Consider the following 22,082-nt stretch of genomic DNA (forward strand, 5'->3'; position numbering starts at 1 on the left):
TCAAAAAATGTGCCCGGAGTCACAGCCCCCCCCCCACTATGCCACTGATTCATGGGGAGGTTCCACTCATCATTAACTGATGCTCCCTGCCACCCTTTTCCTGACCTGCCAGTGTCTCCTAGCAAGCAGGGAATGCCCTGCCCTGGCATGGCTGCCCATCTCCAAGATGACTGGCAGAAGTATGGAAGCTGAGCAGGGAGTGTTTGCCTGGCAGGGATCCAGCACTGATAGTCCATAAAGTACTTCATGGTTATGGAAGCATTTCACAACCTAAAGAGCCACTGGCAGCAAGGCATGCCTTCTTCTCCTCCCTGCTAGCTTCCTTTGGGGAACATATAATGCTGTATATGAGACTTCATTTTTCTCCTGTCATGTTCCCCACATGATTCTCCACCACCCATGAGCAACTACTTTATGGACAGCCCCTCTAGGTGAGGAAGGCTCCTCCCTGCCCTGAACGATCCACATTGCTCTCATGTAAGTCATGTGACTTGCATGGGGAGTGCAGCCCCAAAAGACGTGCATCCCAATTTGCCTCTGCAGGATGTTAGAGGGCCTGGCATAGGGCGGTGGTGGCGGACCTATGGCACCTATGGCACACTCTGAGTGCCCTCTCTGCGGGCACTTGCGCTGTCACCCCAGCAGGGCCGTAGCTTCCATGCCAGTGGTGGGGGAGGAGGAGGAGAGGAGGGCTCGCACGCACCGTCCAAAGCCTGCAGTACCAGGGCCTGGCGAGCAAGCGAGCGAGGGACTGAGCAGGCATTGACTTTTGATGCGCCAGGGCCTCCCGCCAGTGTGTTTTTCCTACTTGGGAGTAGACCACCTTGAGTTCAGCAGGGCTTAACTCCCAGGTCAGTAAGCATATAAAGATGGCAACCTAAGAAGGGGCCGCCGGGCTTTCCTGCAGAAGCCAACAGAGAAATTCATATATATTTTATATATATATTTTATATATTTTAAGGTGTTTTAAAGGTGCTTTTATTGTTTACTTGTTGTACCACCGTGAATGGTGGTTTTTATTTATGTATTTTTGTTTGTTCCATTTTGTTTTGTTTTTGGGGTTGGACACTGAGTGGGGTCGGGATTGGTTTTGTTTGGGCATAATTGTTTTGGTTGTTTTGTTTTCTATTTGTAAATGGAGGTTAGTATGAGGCTTGGGATTGCGACCGTGGAGGGGCGAGGGAGGTATGGCGGTGGGGGCAGATGTTATAGGCGAAGGGGATCGAGATATGGATACGCTCGTACCCCTTCCAATCTGCGCCCCATCCCGAGAGACGAGGGTAGGGTGAGCAAGGATTACTCACCTCCTTCACTGGTGTTGTGCAATGCCAGGTCTATAGGCAACAAAACCGCTACCCTGCGAGATTTCTTTATCTCGCAGGGAGTTGACCTGGCTTGTGTGACGGAGACCTGGGTGCGCGAAGGGGTAACTGTTACCTTACAAGAGATGGCGCCCCCGGGTTTCTCCGTCCTCCACCAGTCACGGACTGTGGGCCGGGGGGGAGGGGTGGCAGTATTAATCCGGGAAAATTGTTCTTTCAGGGCTCTACCATCGCCATCGATCCCCGGCATTGAATGTGTTGGCCTAGTGTGGGGCTCCGAGGAGAGCTTGGCTGTCTGGCTGGTGTACCGGCCACCTAGCGCACCAGCAGCCACCCTGTCAGGCCTGCTGGAGGCGGTGGCCGGCTGGGCCTTGGAGTTCCCTAACCTATTGGTATTGGGAGACTTCAACTTCCACGCTGATGCCACTCCCTCCTCACAGGCTCTGGACCTGGTGTCTTCCATGGCGACACTAGGGCTCTCCCAGTTTGTTTCGGGCCCCACACATCAAGCAGGCCACACGCTGGATTTGATCTTTGGCGCCGGTATAGATGTGATCATGTCTCCTTCGATGAAGGTGCCATGGTCTGATCACTACGCTCTGAAAGCCAGGATTGACTTTCCACCCCCACCCTGCTTAGGTGGCGAGCCGATTTGGGCTCGCCCGCGGAGGCTGATGGACCCGGATAGATTCCGTCAAGCCTTGCGGGACCTTGCTCCCCCTGGCGACTCATTGACTGAGCTTGTTGAGGGCTGGAATACCCAGCTCCTGGCAGCCATCGATGAGATCGCACCTAAGCGCCCTCTGCGACCCCGCAGAAACCGGGCTCCCTGGTTTACCGAGGAGCTTCGGAAAATGAAGCGGGACCTCAGACGGCTAGAGCGAGTATGGCGGGGTGCCCGTGACGGAGCCTCAAGAACATCTTATAGGGTTTTTATGAAAACCTATGAGATGGCAGTGAAGGCTGCTAAGAAGTTTTACTTCTCGGCCTCCATTGCATCCGCTAGCTCTCGCCCGGCGCAATTATTTAGTATAATTCGGTCTTTAACGTCCCTTGAAGGACAGCCAAATTTAAATAACAATCTGACACACAGCTGTGAGGCATTTGCGAGCTTTTTTGCGGAGAAGGTCCTGTTGCTCCGCCATGACCTCCCTGCCAATTTGGATACAATAAAGGAACTGGAGGCCCCTCGACTGTCCTCGGGTCCAGTATTGGACCACTTTGACCGGATATCTCCAGCCGATGTGGACAGATTCCTCCAAGCTGGAAAGCCCACCACCTGTCCTCTTGACCCGTGCCCGTCATGGCTGATTAGAGCGTGTCCAGACGAGGTGCGGGGCCCCCTGGGGGATATCATCAATTTGTCCCTTGGCACCGGGATATTCCCAGGGGAACTGAAGGAGGCGGTGGTGCGTCCGCTCTTAAAGAAAACATCATTAGATCCCTCAGTTCTATCCAATTACCGCCCGGTCTCGAATCTTCCATTCCTGGGTAAGGTGATTGAGAGAGCGGTTGCTGAACAGCTTGGTAGGTTTCTGGATGAAACATCTGCTCTGGACCCATTCCAGTCCGGCTTCCGCGCTGGTCATGGGACCGAGACGGCTCTGGTCGCCCTAACAGATGATCTCCGCAGGCAGCTGGATCGAGGCGGGTCAGGGCTGCTGATTCTTCTAGATCTGTCAGCAGCCTTTGACATGGTCGATCACGAACTCCTGGACCACCGCCTTGCCGACGTGGGGATCCAGGGCACAGTCCTTCAATGGCTGCGCTCGTTTCTCTCTGGTCGGGGACAGAGGGTGGCGCTTGGGGGGGAATTGTCATCACGCCACTCCTTGGTGTGTGGAGTGCCTCAGGGTGCAATTCTCTCCCCGATGCTTTTTAACATCTTTATGCGCCCCCTCGCCCAGCTTGTCCGGAGTTTTGGGCTGGGTTGCCATCAGTATGCTGATGACACCCAACTCTATCTGTTGATGGATGGCCATCCTGACTCGGCCCCAGACACACTGACCAGATGTCTGGAAGCTGTGGCTGGATGGTTACGTGGGAGCCGGTTGAAGTTAAATCCTTCGAAGACAGAGGTCCTCTGGCTGGGGCGGGACGATATGGGATCGAGGGGGCAACTCCCATCTCTTGCGGGGGTGCAATTAGTGCCAGCACCGGCTGTTAAGAGTTTGGGTGTAATCTTCGATACCTCCCTTTCTATGGAGTTGCAGATTACAGCTATAACAAAGGCGGCATTTTTTCATCTCCGCCAAGCTAAGCAGTTGGCCCCTTATCTCTCTCGTCCTGACCTAGCCACTGTGATCCATGCGACGGTCACCTCCAGACTGGATTATTGTAACTCGCTCTACGTGGGGCTGCCTTTGAGACTGACCCAGAAACTCCAGCGGGTGCAGAATGCCGCGGCGAGACTCCTTATGGGGTCTTCGCTGCGAGACCACATTCATCTGGTATTATACCAGCTGCACTGGCTCCCGGTGGAGTACAGGATCAGGTTTAAGGTGCTGGTTTTAACCTTTAAAGCCCTATACGGCCTAGGACCCTCGTACCTACGGGACCGCCTCTCCTGGTATGCCCCACAGAGAAACCTACGGTCTGCAAATAATAACATCCTCAAGGTCCCAGGCCTCAGAGAGGTTAGGCTGGCCTCAACTAGAGCCAGGGCCTTCTCGGCTGCAGCTCCAAACTGGTGGAATGCTCTGTCAAAAGAGACTAGGGCCCTGCGGGACCTGACATCTTTCCGCAGGGCCTGCAAGACAGAGTTGTTCCGCCAGGCCTTTGGTCAGGGCGCAGCCTGACTCCCTCCTCTGGCAACCTGCACATAATTCTGCTTAATTGGTTGCCATCAATTTGATTTAATTAATTTTTATAATGAAATATTTTTAGATTGTGTGATTATTTGACTGATTATTTGATTGTTGTTAGCCGCCCTGAGCCCGGCTGTGGCTGGGGAGGGCGGGATATAAATAAAATTTATTATTATTATTATTATTACAGGCTGTGATCAAATGACAGCTGAAGAAATGGCAAACAACAACAACATATTATTAATAATAATAATAACCCCGACCACCTTGCTGGGATTATTTCCTTATTTCTATTTATTTGTATGTGCGAACACAGATAATCATTATTATATCATATTAAGAATTGGGAGAGGGTGGCTCTTAATACAGCCCTCCAGTGTACACTAGTGGCCAAAATTGTGGAACTCTCAAAACTCTTAATAAACTACATCTCAAATGATTCTTTGGGGTAAATCAGGATTGTTTTAAATTTATACTACATACTTACTAGTCACTGAATATGATTTATGTTAGTCTGATTCAACTCCATGTTTACAGCTATTTTAATTGTTTTGCAATTACAGCTAAGAATACTATGTGGTCATTTTTATTACATCTTTTTACAATTTCAAGGAATTTTTGCATGTTTTTGTGTAACTCCACCCCCTCTCATATATCCCCCCTTTTTTGTAAGGGAAAACTGAACAGAAGGGGCGGGTTTCCATGATGTACTCTGTACCTAGTTGTGATTCAATTAAGTATTTGCTGTTTGGGTCTGTGCTTTGAATGGCTAAGACTAAGTTATGCATAAACAACAACAAAATCCAGTACTCTCCTACTTGGTCTGTTCTGTTCTTTGAATGGGGAACAATTGAGCTAGCTGCCTATATAACAAAATCCAATTTCAGCATGCTGTTTACCAGGAGCGGGAACTGTCCTTTGTGCTTCTTTTAGACACCACTTTATGCATTCTGGTCATGCTCAATCTGTGGAAATTATATAGTACCAGCAATTGAAAGTATACTAACTTATCTTTATTGCTTCCAAACATTATGATGAATGAATGAATGAATGATCATCTGTGAAAAAATAATTCTCTGTTCCTGGTCCTGGTCACCATCCTCTTAATGGCACCATTTACCTCCTTATTCCTTAGGGCGTAGATAATAGGGTTCAGCATGGGCGTGATGGCGGTGTACACTAAAGCCAAGTATTTGTCACTATCCTGAGTATTAAGTGATTTGGGCCTTAGATAAATCAAGCTGCCACTCCCATAGTACAGAGTCACCACCAAGACATGAGAAGAGCAGGTGGAAAAAGCTTTCTGACGCCCTTCCGAGGATGTCATCTTCAGGACATTGGAAATAATCAGAGAGTAGGACACAATGATAAGGGAAAAGGGAGTGAAAATAACTAGGATGGCAGCTGTAAAGAGCTGCATTTCATACAAAGAAGTGTCAATGCATGAAAGCTTCATGAGTGGTGGGATATCACAGAAAAAATAATTAATTTTGTTTGATCCACAGAATGGCAGAGTGAAAACCCAAGCTGTCTGAAGCAGAGACACCAAGTTGCCCATGAACCATGAGAGGACAGTCAGTGAAAGGCAAACTTTCTGGTTCATGATGATCATGTATCTCAGTGGTTTGCATATGGCCACATAACGGTCATAGGCCATAAAAGCCAGGAGGAAGCATTCTGATGCCCCTAAGAAAAGCAAGAAGAACATTTGTGTGGCACATCCAGTGTAGGAAATTTGTTTGTTCTCTGATAGGAAATTAACCAGCATTTGGGGGAGGGTCACCGAAGAGTAGCAAATGTCCAGGAAAGACAAGACCTTCAGAAAGAAATACATTGGTGTGTGAAGTGATGGATCTGCTATGACTATGATGAAAATGAGCATGTTCCCCAACATTATTATTATGTAAACCAATAGAAAGACAATGAACAAAAACAGCTGCAGGTCAGGATGATTCATTAAACCCAAGAGGACAAATCCATTCTCTCTTGTAGCATTCATTGCTCCTGTTTGACTCTTCTGGGAGAAGAAAAGAATGCAAAATGTGTTAAAGAAAGCTTAAAATAACATAGGTAAAGGTACCCATGACCATTAGGTCCAGTCAAGGACGACTCTGGGGTTGTGGTGCTCATCTTGCTCCCAGGCCGAGGGAGCCGGCATTTGTCTGCAGACAGCTTCTGGGTCATGTGGCCAGCATGACTAAGCTGCTTCTGGTGAACCAGAGCAGCGCACAGAAATGCCGTTTACCTTCCCACTGGACAGGTACCTATTTATCTACTTGCACTTGACATGCTTTTGAATTGCTAGGTGGGCAGGAGCTTGGACAGAGCAACGGAAGCTCACCCCATCATGGGGATTTGAACTGCCGACCTTCCAATCGGCAAGCCCCAGGCTCTGTGGTTTAGAACACAGCGCCACCGCCACCTGCGTCCCTTAAAATAACATAGGAAGAAATAATTCCAATCAATGAAGCAGTAATAAAGTATTTGCATATTTACTGCTGACAGTAAAAGCAGCAAGAATGCACTGTGAGATTGCATTTTGTTTAGTTAGTATTGTATGTAGTCATCAGACTGTTAGAAAGCAAAAATTTCACAATCTTAGTCAACATTATGCCTTCATGATGTTTCAGACAAAATTCCTATTAGCCCCAGCCAGCATTGGCATGGTTAGAGATTATAAGATTTGCTGTCCAACAGCATGTGGAAATGACAAGGTTTGGGAAGGCTGCTCTGGAGAACACTGGACACAAGCCATTTGGAGATGGCTTCTGTGAAAGAGTTGACAGAAAACCACTCGAGCTTTGGCAGGCACATGTTAACAGGTCGTTTCTCTGAATAGCCACATCCAAAGATTTCATGGAGCAATTGTCAAGATTAGCACATTAACGATGCAACATCAGGGCTGTTTTAAATAGCTCTACTCTACATAGCCTCAGTGATCACAGTGCAATTTGTTCACATGGAGTGAGTTATTGCATAGTGGGGCATTCTTTTCATATTAGCATTAAACTGCTGGAAGAAATAACATTTCTGCTGTTGTGATAAATATAACTTCAAGTGATCAAGTGAACAAAAAACAAAACAAAAACCCAACAACAACCAGACAATACAGTACTGAATTTTGGTGGAAAAGATGAATTGCAGAATGTAATCACTCTTATTTTTAATGTTGCATAATCTGGCTTTTTTAAGTGCCATTTTATTTCAATGGAAAAGATGTGTTCCCGTTGAAAACTGTTCCAAATAAATAAATTTGAGGAAGTAGTTATTTAAAATAAAAATATTATTTAAAAGTATGAACACGGTCTACCCAAAATTAAAGGCTTTTCAGTCACACTTTTTTCAACAAGGGAGGTTTAAAGACCATGGTGATTCTGTCTTTGAAGTTACTGCCATACGGTAGTGCTTAATACATGATTGTTTCCTTATACATTTTATCACTGAGAAACCAACATGATAGCAATAAATTAATAAATCTCACTCTTACATAGAAAGCTTATTGTGTATGCATTCATGCAGTATTAATTATCATATAAACATTTTAATCTTATACACACATACTTGAGTAGGTCCCTTTGAACGTGGTGGGACTTACTTCTGAGTAGACAGAAAATAGAACTGCTTTGTAGATCAGGTTGAAGTCAAAATACAGTGGATCTTTCTATAGAGTAAAACAGTCTTGGTTCTTTCTCTTGTTAATTTTTTTGTAGTAAAGAGTCTCACTTACCAGCATAATGAACGCAAATAAACACCAGTGCAGGAAATGCCAGCTGATATTTCTTAATGAAGCAAAGTAAAATCTTGAAAGACATGGAAACGTGGATGGGTCAGGTATTTCTTCCACACCCAACTGTTCAAATGAAGAAGAAAATAATAATATAAAATATTATTTTCTAAAACAGGGAAATTTCATTTCATTTCCCAATACATTCCTGATTAAAAAATACTGAAGAGTGAACAATATTCCTTCTCTCTTACTCTCATTACTTTCCGCTCATAGATATCACCCCTCTATAGGATGTGCAAACTGATTTCAGAGGCATATCTCAGACTTCTGTGTGCCCCTAAGGAACAGGATTGTGAAGGAACCTTGGGGTTTCTAATAAAGTTTACATCCTGTTCTCTATTACACAAACTTTTGTTCCATTTTCCAGCAATAAAAGTTAATTGAATAAGTTATAATAGTTGTTCAATGACTTCCTCACACTTTGAAATACCATTTTCAATTCCATTTGTCTTATTTACATTATAAGATCATTTCCTTCTCATTTGTTTCACAACGGTCATCTGCTGTAAGAAACTATGGTCAGTAGCCCATTTTGGCTCACCAATCAGTATCATTCTGGGGAGGTGGAGACTGAATTATGTGACTTCAATTGCAGGCCTACAATGAGTCTGCAAATGTGTAACTGTATGTGCATACTTTTACACCTAACTAAATCTACTTTCCTTTACAAATCACCCACCCCTCCCCTATCCCCTCACAGCTCATCACCCACACAGCTTGCTCCAAGCCTCCCCTCCCCTCACTATTCACCCCAACCCCTTTTATTAAAGAGTAGGAGTTGTCCCCTTCCGGGGCTCTGGGAAGGTCATGGAAGGAGCCCTCCACCTTATAGAGATATGGTTCTGGGCGGTTCCTGACTTTGCATGATTTTGTCTTTGCATCTGTAACCCCAGAATGGAATTCTTGCATAAGTGACAGACCAACTGCACTTTAGGCCCAAATAAACTGTGTATAGATGGTTCTAGCATCCACAGTGAAAAGGATCAAGGCACATAGAAAGAGCATTGATTTGTGCTGGCAGCAACTTGGAAATGATGCTTCTACCGCACCACCTTTCATTGCTTTCAGGTTTAATAACAGAACTGCTGGGAGTCTGAACCATTCAAGAATCGCTCCAAGGATACAACCAAATGTGCACATGTTGTTGTTTAGTCGTTTAGTCGTGTCCGACTCTTCATGACCCCATGGACCAGAGCACGCCAGGCACTTCTGTCTTCCACTGCCTCCGGCAGTTTGGTCAAACTCATGCTGCTAGCTTTGAGAACATTATCCAACGATCTCGTCCTCTGTCATCCCCTTCTCCTTGTGCCCTCCATCTTTCCCAACATCAGGGTCTTTCCCAGGAATCTTCTCTTCTCATGAGGTGGCCAAAGTATTGGAGCCTCAGCTTTACGATCTGTCCTTCCAGTGAGCACTCAGGGCTGATTTCCTTAAGAATGGATCAATTTGATCTTCTTGCAGTCCATGGGACTCTCAAGAGTCTCCTCCAGCACCAGAATTCAAAAGCATCAATTCTTCGGCGATCAGCCTTCTTTATGGTCCAGCTCTCACTTCCATACATCACTACTGGGAAAACGATAGCTTTTCATAGAATCATAGAATCATAGAATCATAGAGTTGGAAGAGACCACAAGGGCCATCGAGTCCAACCCCCTGCCAAGCAGGAAACACCATCAGAGCACGCCTGACATATGGTTGTCAAGCCTCTGCTTAAAGACCTCCAAAGTAGGAGACTCCACCACACTCCTTGGCAGCAAATTCCACTGTCGAACAGCTCTTACTGTCAGGAAGTTCTTCCTAATGTTTAGGTGGAATCTTCTTTCTTGTAGTTTGGATCCATTGCTCCGTGTCCGCTTCTCTGGAGCAGCAGAAAACAACCTTTCTCCCTCCGCTATGTGACATCCTTTTATATATTTGAACATGGCTATCATATCACCCCTTAACCTCCTCTTCTCCAGGCTAAACATGCCCAGCTCCCTTAGCCGTTCCTCATAAGGCATCGTTTCCAGGCCTTTGACCATTTTGGTTGCCCTCCTCTGGACACGTTCCAGTTTGTCAGTGTCCTTCTTGAATTGTGGTGCCCAGAACTGGACACAGTACTCCAGGTGTGGTCTGACCAGAGCAGAATACAGTGGCACTATTACTTCCCTTGATCTAGATGCTATACTCCTATTGATGCAGCCCAGAATTGCATTGGCTTTTTTAGCTGCCGCGTCACACTGTTGGCTCATGTCAAGTTTGTGGTCAACCAAGACTCCTAGATCCTTTTCACATGTACTGCTCTCAAGCCAGGTGTCACCCATCTTGTATCTGTGCCTCTCATTTTTTTTGCCCAAGTGCAATACTTTACATTTCTCCCTGTTAAAATTCATCTTGTTTGTTTTTGCCCAGTTCTCTAATCTGTCAAGGTCATTTTGAAGTGTGATCCTGTCCTCTGGGGTGTTAGCCACCCCTCCCAGTTTGGTGTCATCTGCAAATTTAATCAGGATGCCCTTGAGTCCATCATCCAAGTCGTTGATAAAGATGTTGAATAAGACCGGGCCCAAGACAGAACCCTGTGGCACCCCACTAGTCACTCTTCTCCAGGATGAAGAGGAACCATTGATGAGCACCCTTTGGGTTCGGTCAGTCAGCCAGTTACAAATCCACTGAGTGGTAGCATAGTCAAGACCGCATTTTACCAGCTTCTTTACAAGAATATCATGGGGCACCTTGTCAAATGCCTTGCTGAAATCAAGGTAGGCTACATCCACTGCGTTCCCTTCATCTACCAGGCTTGTAATTCTGTCAAAAAACGAGATCAGGTTAGTCTGACATGACTTATTTTTCAGAAATCCATGCTGACTATTGGTGATCACAGCATTCCTTTCTAGGTGCTCACAGACTGTTTGCTTAATGATCTGCTCCAGAATCTTCCCTGCTATTGATGTCAGACTGACTGGGCGGTAATTATTTGGGTCCTCTCTTTCCCCCTTTTTGAAAATAGGGACAACATTTGCCCTATACGGACCTTTGTTGGCAAGGTGATGTCTCTACTTTTTAAGATGCTGTCTAGGTTTGTCATTGCTTTTCTCCCAAGAAACAAACGTCTTTTAATTTTGTGGCTGCTGTCACCATCTGCAGTGATCATGGAGCCCAAGAAAGTAAAATATCTCACTGCTTCCATTTCTTCCCATTCTATTTGCCAGGAGGTGATGGGACCAGTGGCCATGATCTTCGTTTTTTTGATGTTGAGCTTCAGACCATATTTTGCGCTCTCCTCTTTCACCCTCATTATAAAAGTTTCTTTAATTCCTCCTCACTTTCTGCCATCAAGGTTGTGTCATCTGCATATCTGAGGTTGTTGATATTTCTTCCGGCAATCTTAATTCCGGCTTGGGATTCATCCAGCCCAGTCTTTCGCATGATGAATTCTGCATATAAGTTAAATAAGCAGGGAGACAATATATAGCCATGTCGTACTCCTTTCCCAATTTTGAACCAATCAGTTGTTCTATATCCAGTTCTATCTGTAGCATCTTGTCCCACATAGAGATTTCTCAGGAGACAGATGAGGTGATCAGGCACTCCCATTTCTTTAAGAACTTGCCATAGTTTGCTGTGGTCGACACAGTCAAAGGCTTTTGCATAGTCAATGAAGCAGAAGTAGCTGTCTTTCTAGAACTCTCTAGCTTTCTCCATAATACAGCACATGTTTGCAGTTTGGTCTCTGGTTCCTCTGCCTCTTCTAAATCCAGCTTGCACTTCTGGGAGTTCTTGGTCCACATACTGCTTGAGCCTTCCTTGTAGAATTTTAAGCATAACCTTGCTGGCGTGTGAAATGAGTGCAATTGTGTGGTAGTTGGAGCATTCTTTGGCATTGCCCTTCTTTGGGATTGGGATGTAGACTGATCTTCTCCAATCTTCTCAACCACTGCTGAGTTTTCCAAACTTGCTGGCATATTGAGTGTAGCACCTTAACAGCATCATCTTTTAAAATTTTAAATAGTTCAGCTGGAATACCATCACTTCCACTGGCCTTGTTATTTGCACTCTTTTTCTTCTGCTTTTCCACTAGTGATCCATAAGAACTACATAAATCTTTGCTAATTGGTTACAGATTAATAACCAGCAGTAAAGCTCAGTGATTCATATGGCAACCAAGAGGCCAAAAGGGCCGAGAGTGCCAATAAGTCCAAACATGGAGTCCAGCACTCTTCCGTTGCGCAGCTTGCAAACTATCCATGCCGATCCAAACGTCCTTCCTCCTCTTGGCCGGTAGCAGAGCGATCACAGCAGTTAGAAGCAATTGCAGCGTGTGGGTAAAAATTTAGAACAGACACAAGACGTTCCTTATCTTCTTAGCCTTTAATCATGAAGTTTAACAGCATAAATCAGACCTGGCGAAAGCTCGCATATCCTCCCTCTCGCATAGCGTACCAGAGGCAGACTGAAACACTCAGAGTCAAACCACTCCCATAAGTGTTTGTGACCACGCCTCAGGAAAGAGACGTCACTCAGAACTCCTTAACCCTGTGAGTTCTGAAACCTCTAACAATTCATTCTCCCCCAACCCCTTGGTTATACTACTACTGCAATGTACATGGGCCTGCCCTGGAATGTAGTTTTATAACTTCAAATAGTACAATAAATTTGACTGAGATGGGAAATGTATCATAACCAGTTTTTAACAATCACCGCTGAATGTCAGTTCATTTCCAAGGTGCTGGTGTTGACCAGTAAGTAGGGCTGTGGGGTGGGGATAAGTAAGTTTGCATTTAAAGGGAACCTACGTAATTTGCACTTCCCACAACAATATGTGAAATGGCTTGCAGCCAGCCTTTGACATTGCTCCTTCTCTAATTTTGCAATTCTTTAGTGAAGCAATGATCACAAAAACACTAGGGTGAAGTGTGCATAAAAATGCATTGAGTTAGTCAAAATAATATTGAATTGTATTTTATTTGGGGAAATTGCTTTTCAAAATATTTCAGGAGAAATAATCACAAAAACGCTGGTGAATTTTCACGAGGGATTTTTAAATATAAAATAAAATTGCAAGCTGATGTGGAAATCTAGAAAACTGAAAAGTGGAAAAAATGAGAAACAAGAGAAACTGAAATTTACGTATTCACCCACTCCTGCCTTTAGCACCCTGTGCTCACACTTTTCTCCATATCCCAACATGAATTTGGGCAAGACTGGCTGGGATCTTTCTGCTCTGTGGCTCTGCATTAGTTATGGAACTGGAGTTCAGCAATGTCTGGAGAACACTACATTGAGTGAATAAAGTATTTTTCAGCCACTATGCATGTACAAATAATCACTGTGGAGTATTTGGCCAGAGGAGGGACCTACTACATTGTACATAACTTTCCTTGTATGACTATTTCATGGGGTGTCAGATGTGGAGGAACTGGTGTGCACCTGAAATGCTCTATACATGTGAGATGGAAGTGAAGGTGATAAATAGGCAGATAGATGCTAGATGCTAGACGATAAATAGATAGATAGATGATAGATGATAGATAGATGATAGATAGATAGATAGATAGATAGATGATAGAAACTTATGATGTCTTAGGAACTAAAAAGGTAAAGGTAAAGAGACCCCTGACCATTAGGTCCAGTCACAGACAACTCTGGGGTTGCGGCGCTCATCTCGCTTTATTGGCTGACGGAGCCGGCGTACCGCATGCGGCCAGCATGACTAAGCCGCTTCTGGCGAACCAGAGCAGTGCACAGAAACACCGTTTACCTTCATGCTGGAGCAGTACCTATTTATCTACTTGCACTTCATGCTTTCGAACTGCTAGGTTGGCAGGAGCAGCGACTGAGCAACGGGAGCTCACCCTGTTGTGGGGATTCAAACTGCTAACCTTCTGATCAGCAAGCCCTAGGCTCTGTGGTTTAACCCACAGCACCACCCACGTCCCTTAGGAACTACTACAGTGCAAATATAACTATTACATCACTACAGAAGCAATGGATACAATTCTGAAGAAACCAAATATTCATTGACACACACTGTTTTATTTTAGAAATCTAGCCTGAATTATTTTTGCTTGAATTTTCCTTAAGGCTTCTTTCACCTCTTTATTTCGCAGGCTATAGATCAGGGGATTGACCATTGGAGTCAAGACAGTGTAAAAGGCAGAGAAAACTTTGTTCAAATCTCCCAGCAACTGAGTGTCAGGCAGCATGTACCGTATTTTTCGCCCCATAAGACGCACCGGCCCATAAGACGCACCTAGATTTTAGGGGGGAAATGAAGGAAAAATTTTTTATTTCCCCCCCAGGTGCGCTGCGCTACACCAGGAGCTTGGGGCGTGCGGAGCTCAGCGCGCCCCAAGCTTCTGCGTGCCGGCAAGGTCTCCGCTAGCGTGGGAGAGCCGGCGCCTCTCCCAGGGCTAGCGGACCCCTGCGCTAATCCAGAAGCTTGGGGCGTGCTGAGGTCAGCGCGCCCCAAGCTTCTGCATGCCGGCAAGCAGTCCGCTGCCGCCCCAAGCCTTGCGCACCCGGCGGGACCTCCTGCCGGGTGCGGGAGGCTTGGGGCGGCAGCGGACTGCTTGCCGGCATGCAGAAGCTTGGGGCGCGCTGACCTCAGCACTCCCCAAGCTTCTAGGTGCGCGCAAGCAGTCCGCTGCCGCCCCAAGCCTCCCGCACCCGGCGGGAGGCTTGGGGCGGCAGCGGACTGCTTGCCGGCATGCAGAAGCTTGGGGTGCGCTGACCTCAGCACGCCCCAAGCTTCTAGGTGCGCGCAAGCAGTCCGCTGCCGCCCCAAGCCTTGCGCACCCTGCCTTCAGGGCGCCCGACGCTCCGAGAAGCAGGCTGCTATCCGCAGCCTAGGCAACCCTGTGGGACCTCCCACAGGGCTGCCTGGGCGGCGGAATTGTTCCCGAAGCGTCGGGCGCTCTGCCTTCAGGGCGCCCGACGCTCCGAGAAGCAGGCTGCTATCCGCAGCCTAGGCAACCCTGTGGGACCTCCCACAGGGCTGCCTGGGCGGCGGAATTGTTCCCGAAGCGTCGGGCGCTCTGCCTTCAGGGCGCCCGACGCTCCGAGAAGCAGGCTGCTATCCGCAGCCTAGGCAACCCTGTGGGACCTCCCACAGGGCTGCCTGGGCGGCGGAATTGTTCCCGAAGCGTCGGGCGCTCTGCCTTCAGGGCGCCCGACGCTCCGAGAAGCAGGCTGCTATCCGCAGCCTAGGCAACCCTGTGGGACCTCCCACAGGGCTGCCTAGACTGCGGATATCTTCCTGAAGCCTGGAGAGCGAGAGGGGTCGGTGCGCACCGACCCCTCTCGCTCTTCAAGCTTCAGCGAAAGCCTGCATTCGCCCCATAAGACGCACCCAGATTTTCCCTTCATTTTTGGAGGGGAAAAAGTGCGTCTTATGGGGCGAAAAATACGGTATACAATCATCAGGGTGCCATAGAAAATGGTGACCACAATGAGATGGGATGAGCAGGTAGAGAAAGCCTTTTTCCTTCCTGCGGAAGAAGGGATTCTCAAGACAGTGGCTATGATGCAAGCATAAGATGTCACTGTCAGAAAAAAGGGAGGCAGTGTGAAAATGCAAGCAATCACGAACGCAACAATTATGATTTTGTGAGTATCACTGCAAGCCAATTTTAGCAAGGGGTTGAAGTCACAAAAGAAATGATCTATTTCGTTTGCCCCACAGAATGTCAACTGCAACAAAGGAAATAATATAGTATTTCCTAGAAAGCCACTTATCCAGGACCCAATCATTAAACAGAGGCAATCCCTGTTGCTCATAAGGGTTGTGTAGTGCAAAGGTTTGCATATGGCCAAATATCGATCATATGACATGGCAGATAAGAGGAAACATTCTGTTGCAGCTAGTGAACCAAAAAAGTACATCTGTAAAAAACAGCCATTGAAAGAAATTGATCTGTTTCCAGTCACAAAACTGGCCAGCATTCTGGGCAAGATTGTTGAGCTGTAGCAAGTCTCCAAGCATGACAGATTTCCTAGGAAGTAGTACATTGGTGTGTGCAGATGCTGATCAGCCATGACAAGTGTGACAATGAGGATGTTTCCAGCCATGGTGATAATGTAGATTATCAGGACCATCAGAAAGAGCAAGACCTGGACAGCTGGGATATCTCCAAACCCCAGAAGGATAAATTCTGAAACCACTGTTTGGTTTTCCAATACCTTCTTTTCCATAGAATGAATCTAGAAATAAGTAAAATTGTTATTAAATAAACTTTTTCTATGTACAAATGGGGCTTTCCCCCAGCTAGTTTAGGATAAAAGACTTATTCACAAAACATGAGTGAAACATAAAATTTAAAATATATTTCTCTCAAATCTCAAAACACACACTTCACAATGATTCCCCCATCCCTGAAAATAGACATATTTAAATGTGGGACTTTCATGCAGTGTGAAATCCACGGGATAACTAATTTCTGATCCACATATGAGTCGTCCACCCGGTCAGTTCATAATGGAATTCTCAATGATCAATTTAATCCACACATTCTAAAAGCTAAATTTAAGAGAATATTAGCATACCATACAACAAAAAGGATGCAAAAATACTTATGTAGACAAGCAAAGTATTATTAGACAAACCTCCTTCGTTAAAGGGGCCAGCAACCTTTCAAGTTATTTCTCAAGTTGCACAGAGATAACATTCCTACTTCTGAAATATCTTACTTTAAATTACTTTTTAATTGGAGGAATAAGGTGGGAAGATTATTTACATATCTTTATCACCTAATAGAAAACTAACATGTTTACCATGTACGGTAGTTAAGTGAAGTTGCTTTCTCCTTACCTAAATAGTGGATATTGATTGGAGAAGAAACAGAGAAATCACACCTCATGGATGTGAAACTCTCAATTATGGTGTGGTTGACACTCCAACTCCTAACAGAACAAAGAGATATGTTGCAATTGTCTAATTTACCAGTGATGAATATTTAGTGCATCCTTGCTGTATACTGCAGGGAGAAAAAAGCATGAATTTGCAAAACATTTCCCATATACACACACATACAGGAGTGGATTTAATCGTTTATGAAGACATCGAGTTCCTTGTTCTCATTTGTGCCTATGCACCATTAAAAAACAAAAACAAAATGAAACAAGCCCCCCAAATCTTTTACATACCTGAATGAGGTACGTGAAATCATCACAACAATACTCCCATGCTTCTATGCTGAAGTGATTTATAGATATGTATGTTTCCACCCAGAGGGACCACCTCCCCAAGGAGAGCCAGGTTTTGTTTACTTGGCAGTTTTACAACAGTTCCCAACCAAGGAGCAAGTAATGAAGGAGAGCCATTTTAAATATTACAATACCCAATGCTAGGATAGCCAACCCAGTGGCTCACATAACAAATCTAGTCCCCACGGCAATCTTACCTAGCCTTTTGGGGCCGTACTAATTACCTGAGTTGGCTAAAATGCCAGAGTTTCAGTCATGAGGACAAAGGAAGGTACTTTTTTGTTGTTTAAACAATATAAATATTCTACATATTAGTGTTACATATCTCAGTCTTCTATTGTATGGTTGAAGCAAGGCCTTTGACATAATAGCAATAATATTAATTTTATTATTTATACCCACCCATCTGGCTGCAATTCCCCAGGCAGCTTACAGCACATAAAAAATTGTAAAACATTAGACATAAAAAATTTCCCGATACAGGGTTGCCTTCAGTTGTCTTCTAAAAGTCAGATAGTTGTTTATTTCCTTGACATCTCCTGGGAGGGCATTCCACAGAGCGGGCACCACGGCCGAGAAGTCCCTCTGCCTGGTTCCCTGTAACCTCACATCTTGCAGTGAGGGAACTGCCAGAAGGTCCTCAGAGCTGGACCTCAGTGTCCGGGCTGAACAATGGGGCTGGAGAGGCTCCTTCAGGTATACTGGGCCGAGGCCGTTTAGGGCTTCAAAGGTGAGAGCCAACACTTTTAATTGTGCTTGGAAATGTACTGGGAGCCAATGTAGGTATTTCAGGACCGGTATTATATGGTCTCGGTGCCCCTTTGCTCTCTGTGCAGAGCTCCCTGCCATTGAACCATCGAACGGGGGGGGGGGGGCATTGGCTGCTCAGAGGAATCAAGAGGGGTAGGAAGCTGCCAGCGACCCCATTTCAAAGGTGGAGAAAAATCTTTCGCTGCTAAGTTAGGAACTGAAAGCTTGAATGGCCTTTTGGCTGCGCTCCCTGTTGGCTTGGGGGGGGGGAGAGAGAGGGCTCTCCTGGGTGCAGGGGAGTCAAAAAGGGGCAGCCCATGGGCAAGAAGGTGCTCTACCTGCTGGCTGTGCTGGAGGGACCTTCATGGCACACAAAAACCTTTTATTAAGAAATAATAAATTAAATATTGGATTTTCTGTAAAGGAATTCATTACAAGGTGAAGTGCGTGAGGCATTGAATGGGTGGAGGGGGATGGAGGAGAGGCAGAAAGAAGAGCTAATTTGTTGATGGCTAGGGGGTGCAATCTGGACGGTTCTTCCAGGGGCGCAAGATCACCTAGCTATAGCTCTGTATATGGGTAATATATCAATTATAAAGGAAATGGATGTTCCCAAAAATAAAGTCTGCTCATCTTCCATAATATAATACTTTTTGCATCAAGGATCACATTTATTATAAAGAGGAAAGAAAGAAATAGCTTGTGGATCTTCTGAAGGATCTCCAAAGGATATGATACTCTTGAATATAATTTTCATACTGGATGACCACTATATTGGCTTGTGGTTCAGATACCAAATGAAGTAGCTAGGGCACTTGTCTCATATTTTGTCAGGGTAATGATTCTGCTGTGACTGATCTTTATTTTTGGATGGCACCTTTCTAAGCCCAGCTCCTGAGGAAGCTGACTTGATTTTGAAGCCCACATTAACAAATTTCAGAAATTATGGAGAGAATCTGACACCCAGGAATTTTAGGAGATCATTGCCACTTGCAAACACATCATATTATAAGATACCCTTCACATAGGTGTGCGTGTGTGTGTAGATGTAGAGACCACCTTTAAAGAAATCCCTGCAGAAAGATGATTTTTGAAGGCGAAAAGGAAGATTCAGAGCACTGGAAAGGAAAATATATGCCACCCAAGGCCAACTCACATAAATAAAGTAACCCCAATCCCACTCAAATAGCCTTACAGTGGTACCTCGGGTTACATATGCTTCAGGTTACAGACTCCGCTAACCCAGAAATATTACCTCGGGTTAAGAACTTTGCTTCAGGACTTCCGGGGGCGGCGCGAAACTGTAATGGCGGTCCTCTTCGAGCTCTGAAGAGGGGCTCCGCGGAAAAGGGTCGTTCGCTGCGGCATAGCGACGACCCATCAAGATAAACCACGGGTAGAGTGAGCCCGTGGCCGTGGGACTCGGCGGGCACCAGAAGCTGCTCCGAAAACACAGAAGGGACCCCGTAAGGAGACCCGGAGTGAAGGAGGGGTAGCGGTGCTGTGAGTTCATCGCTCTTTCCGCGGAAGTGAAGCCGCGCGGCCGTTGCAGATGAGCGCTGATCCTTCTTCCTAAAACCAACATCAAACTGCAAGCAACATACCCGTGAGTAAAGGGTTTAAAATTGGCAAAGAATCTGTTAAATTTGGCTGAAAACGGGAGACGAGAAAAGGGAAGTCCGTCTTCCGACATTGCTGACAAGATCAAAGCAAAGCTTTAAAAAGCGGAAAGCGCTTGAAACGGGACTGTGGGAAGCTTTAACTTTTTCGTGCTATTAAACCTGCTCTTTTTCCTGCTGAATTGAAGGTGGAAAGGGACATTGATTAAAAGAAGGAGACTTCTCTCCTACCTCCTTTTTCTTTGGGTCGTATTTTTAAAAAGCCAGATCGTCGGGCTGCCGGAGAGGGAGACTGTGTCAAACTGCGGAAACAGTTGCAAAAACTTTGCAAGCGTAACTGATACATTTGAGCAGAAAAGACTGGATGTGATATTGTTGCAAGCACCTCCTGTGAAATTTTGCTGAACTTTAAAAGGTGCTTTGGGGAATTCTGAGTCTTTGAAGGGACTGTTGGATCATTGAATTTACTGAGTTGAAATAATTCGGAACTTTAATGGCGGATTACTTCCTTCTTTGTCTTTGAAACCTGGTGGCACTCCCCCTACAGGGCTTTCGGATTATAAAATCCTGGGAACTGACTTTTGTTTTGAATTCCACTTCACTGGTTGTTTATAACTGAATTTGTCTCTCCCATGGAACAATAGACAATCTGACCTTGAACACTGACAGATGTGTAATGAGTGGTGCAGGGAGAACAAGAGCATCTAAAGCTAAGGAATCTAAAGAGGCCAAGGAAAAAGAAAAGGAAAGAAAACCAGCACAATTTGTACAAACAACACTGACCCAAGGACGCCGATCGTCGGTTCCAGCTGTACTGGTGACCCAAAGGGAACAAGGGGAAATAACTGAGAAGCCCACTGAGGAAGATATGGCAGCAGGTGGGTCAGATACACTATTAAAACAAATATTGGAGCAATTATCAAGTTTAAACCAGAAGGTGGACGACCAGTCTCTGAAGATAGATAAAGCGACTTCCTCGATTCAAAAATTGACTGATCAAGTTTCCCAGCACACGCAAGCCATAGAGAATTTGCAAGGAGCAACAGCGGAAAATCGGGAATTAGCTGGAGAAGCAATCCAGAAAGTGGGAGCTTTACAAAAAGAAGTTGAAGAAATAAAGGGAGAAGTTAAGCCCCTGCACAAACAGGTGGGTGAACAACAAGTTTATCTGTCAATGGTGGAATTGAAAAATCGCGAGAATAACATCAAATTGAGAGGCATCCCGGAACTTGAACAAGGAGACTTGATTGGATACTTGACACAGGAATTCTCGAAGTTCTGGGGTTTAAAGGAAGATACAGATTTCAGGATTGTCTCGGCATATAGACTGGGAAGATTGGTAAGGAAAGACAGATCCAGAGACTGTTTGATAATTTTAAGATCAAAGGAAGAGAGAGACAAGATCCTAGGTCTTCACTTCAAAAAAGCAATTGAAATACAAGACAAAAGGGTGGAAATTTATAGAGATATTCCGAGACAGTTGCTGGACCTCAGAGCCACCTATACAGAACTAGCAAAATTGTTGAGACACAACGCAATTCCCTATAGGTGGGAGTTTCCACAAGGATTATCCTTCACCTACAAAGAAAGGAAGGTTAAAATTAGAACACCTGAAGATAACCAAAAGTTCCTTCACGACCACGGAGAAGATCTCCAAAAAGGAGTGGATTGGCTTCCAGTTTTACCAGCACCAATACTGCCTGGAAGCGGGCCAACGCCTGCACCCTCGGGATCTGAGCAAAAGGAAGACACCTCATCCTAAGAACATCTTAATTAGAACAGGATGTCTCTGCAGCTACTTAGTTGGAACATAAATGGCGGGAATTCTCCGGAAAAAAGAAGGAGGATATTTCATATCCTAAAAAAAGAACAATTGGATGTAATATGCCTTCAAGAAACACATGTGACTAGGCTCCATAGGAAAGTATTAATCAATAAAAGACTTGGCCAAGAATTTATCTCATCAGACAAAGTTAAAAAAAGAGGCGTTGTAATTTATGCAAAGGAGAACCTGTCACCAAAATTTCTATTCAAAGATGATCATGGAAGAATTCTCGCAATTGAAATCCAAACACAAGGGGAAAAGATTTTGATATTAGGAGTTTATGCGCCAAATGATGGAAAATCAGAATTCTATAAGAAGCTGCATGAGACAATGATGGACTATTTGGACTATTCCAACATTATTGTGATGGGAGACATGAATGGGGTGGTGTCTACAAATATGGACAAATCCCAAAATCAAAACTTAACAACAGACGGCAGACTCCCTAAAACCTTTTTTGAAATGACAGACAATATGGACTTGATTGACATTTGGAGGACAAGGAACCCCTTGGGTAAAGAAGGAACCTTCTTCTCTGAGGCCCACTTGTCATGGACACGAATTGACCAAATTTGGATATCTAGAGGGCTGGCCCCGAAAACAAGAAAAGTGGAAATCTGCCCAAAAACCTGCTCCGACCATAATGCCTTAAAAATGGAATTGAGACTTTTCCCAACTGGATCCTTCAGATGGAGAATGAATGACACCTTGTTAAGAGATCAAGAGATTGTTAAGAAGGCCCAAAAAACGCTAAAGGACTACTTTGAAATAAATTTGAACACCACGGTGGAG

General features: G+C 45.2%; 3 protein-coding genes across 3 annotated transcripts in view; 1 reads left to right on the top strand and 2 right to left on the bottom strand.

Annotated features, from left to right (window-relative positions):
- Positions 1-22,082, top strand: part of LOC308571684 (vomeronasal type-2 receptor 26-like) — a gene marked incomplete at both ends in the record, with an annotated part of 363,060 nt that overhangs the window by 95,877 nt on the left and 245,101 nt on the right. The gene's annotated exons all lie outside the window — the stretch shown is intronic.
- LOC308570639 (olfactory receptor 10A7-like) lies at positions 5,184-6,011 on the bottom strand (the record flags this gene model as incomplete). The annotated part of the gene is made up of 1 exon (XM_081165553.1): positions 5,184-6,011. One exon carries the CDS (start codon positions 6,009-6,011, stop codon positions 5,184-5,186), a length of 828 nt encoding a protein of 275 aa, XP_081021679.1.
- Positions 13,928-16,794, bottom strand: LOC308570640 (olfactory receptor 6C75-like; the record flags this gene model as incomplete). The annotated part of the gene is made up of 3 exons (XM_081165554.1): positions 16,702-16,794; positions 15,309-16,094; positions 13,928-14,104 (listed from the first exon to the last, which is right to left on the bottom strand). The coding sequence occupies exons 2-3, from the start codon at positions 16,083-16,085 to the stop codon at positions 13,928-13,930; spliced, it is 954 nt and encodes a 317-aa protein (XP_081021680.1). The 5' UTR covers positions 16,086-16,094; positions 16,702-16,794.

The sequence above is a fragment of the Podarcis bocagei genome, assembly GCF_964188305.1.
Source record: "Podarcis bocagei genome assembly, chromosome: 13".
NCBI lineage: Eukaryota > Metazoa > Chordata > Lepidosauria > Squamata > Lacertidae > Podarcis > Podarcis bocagei.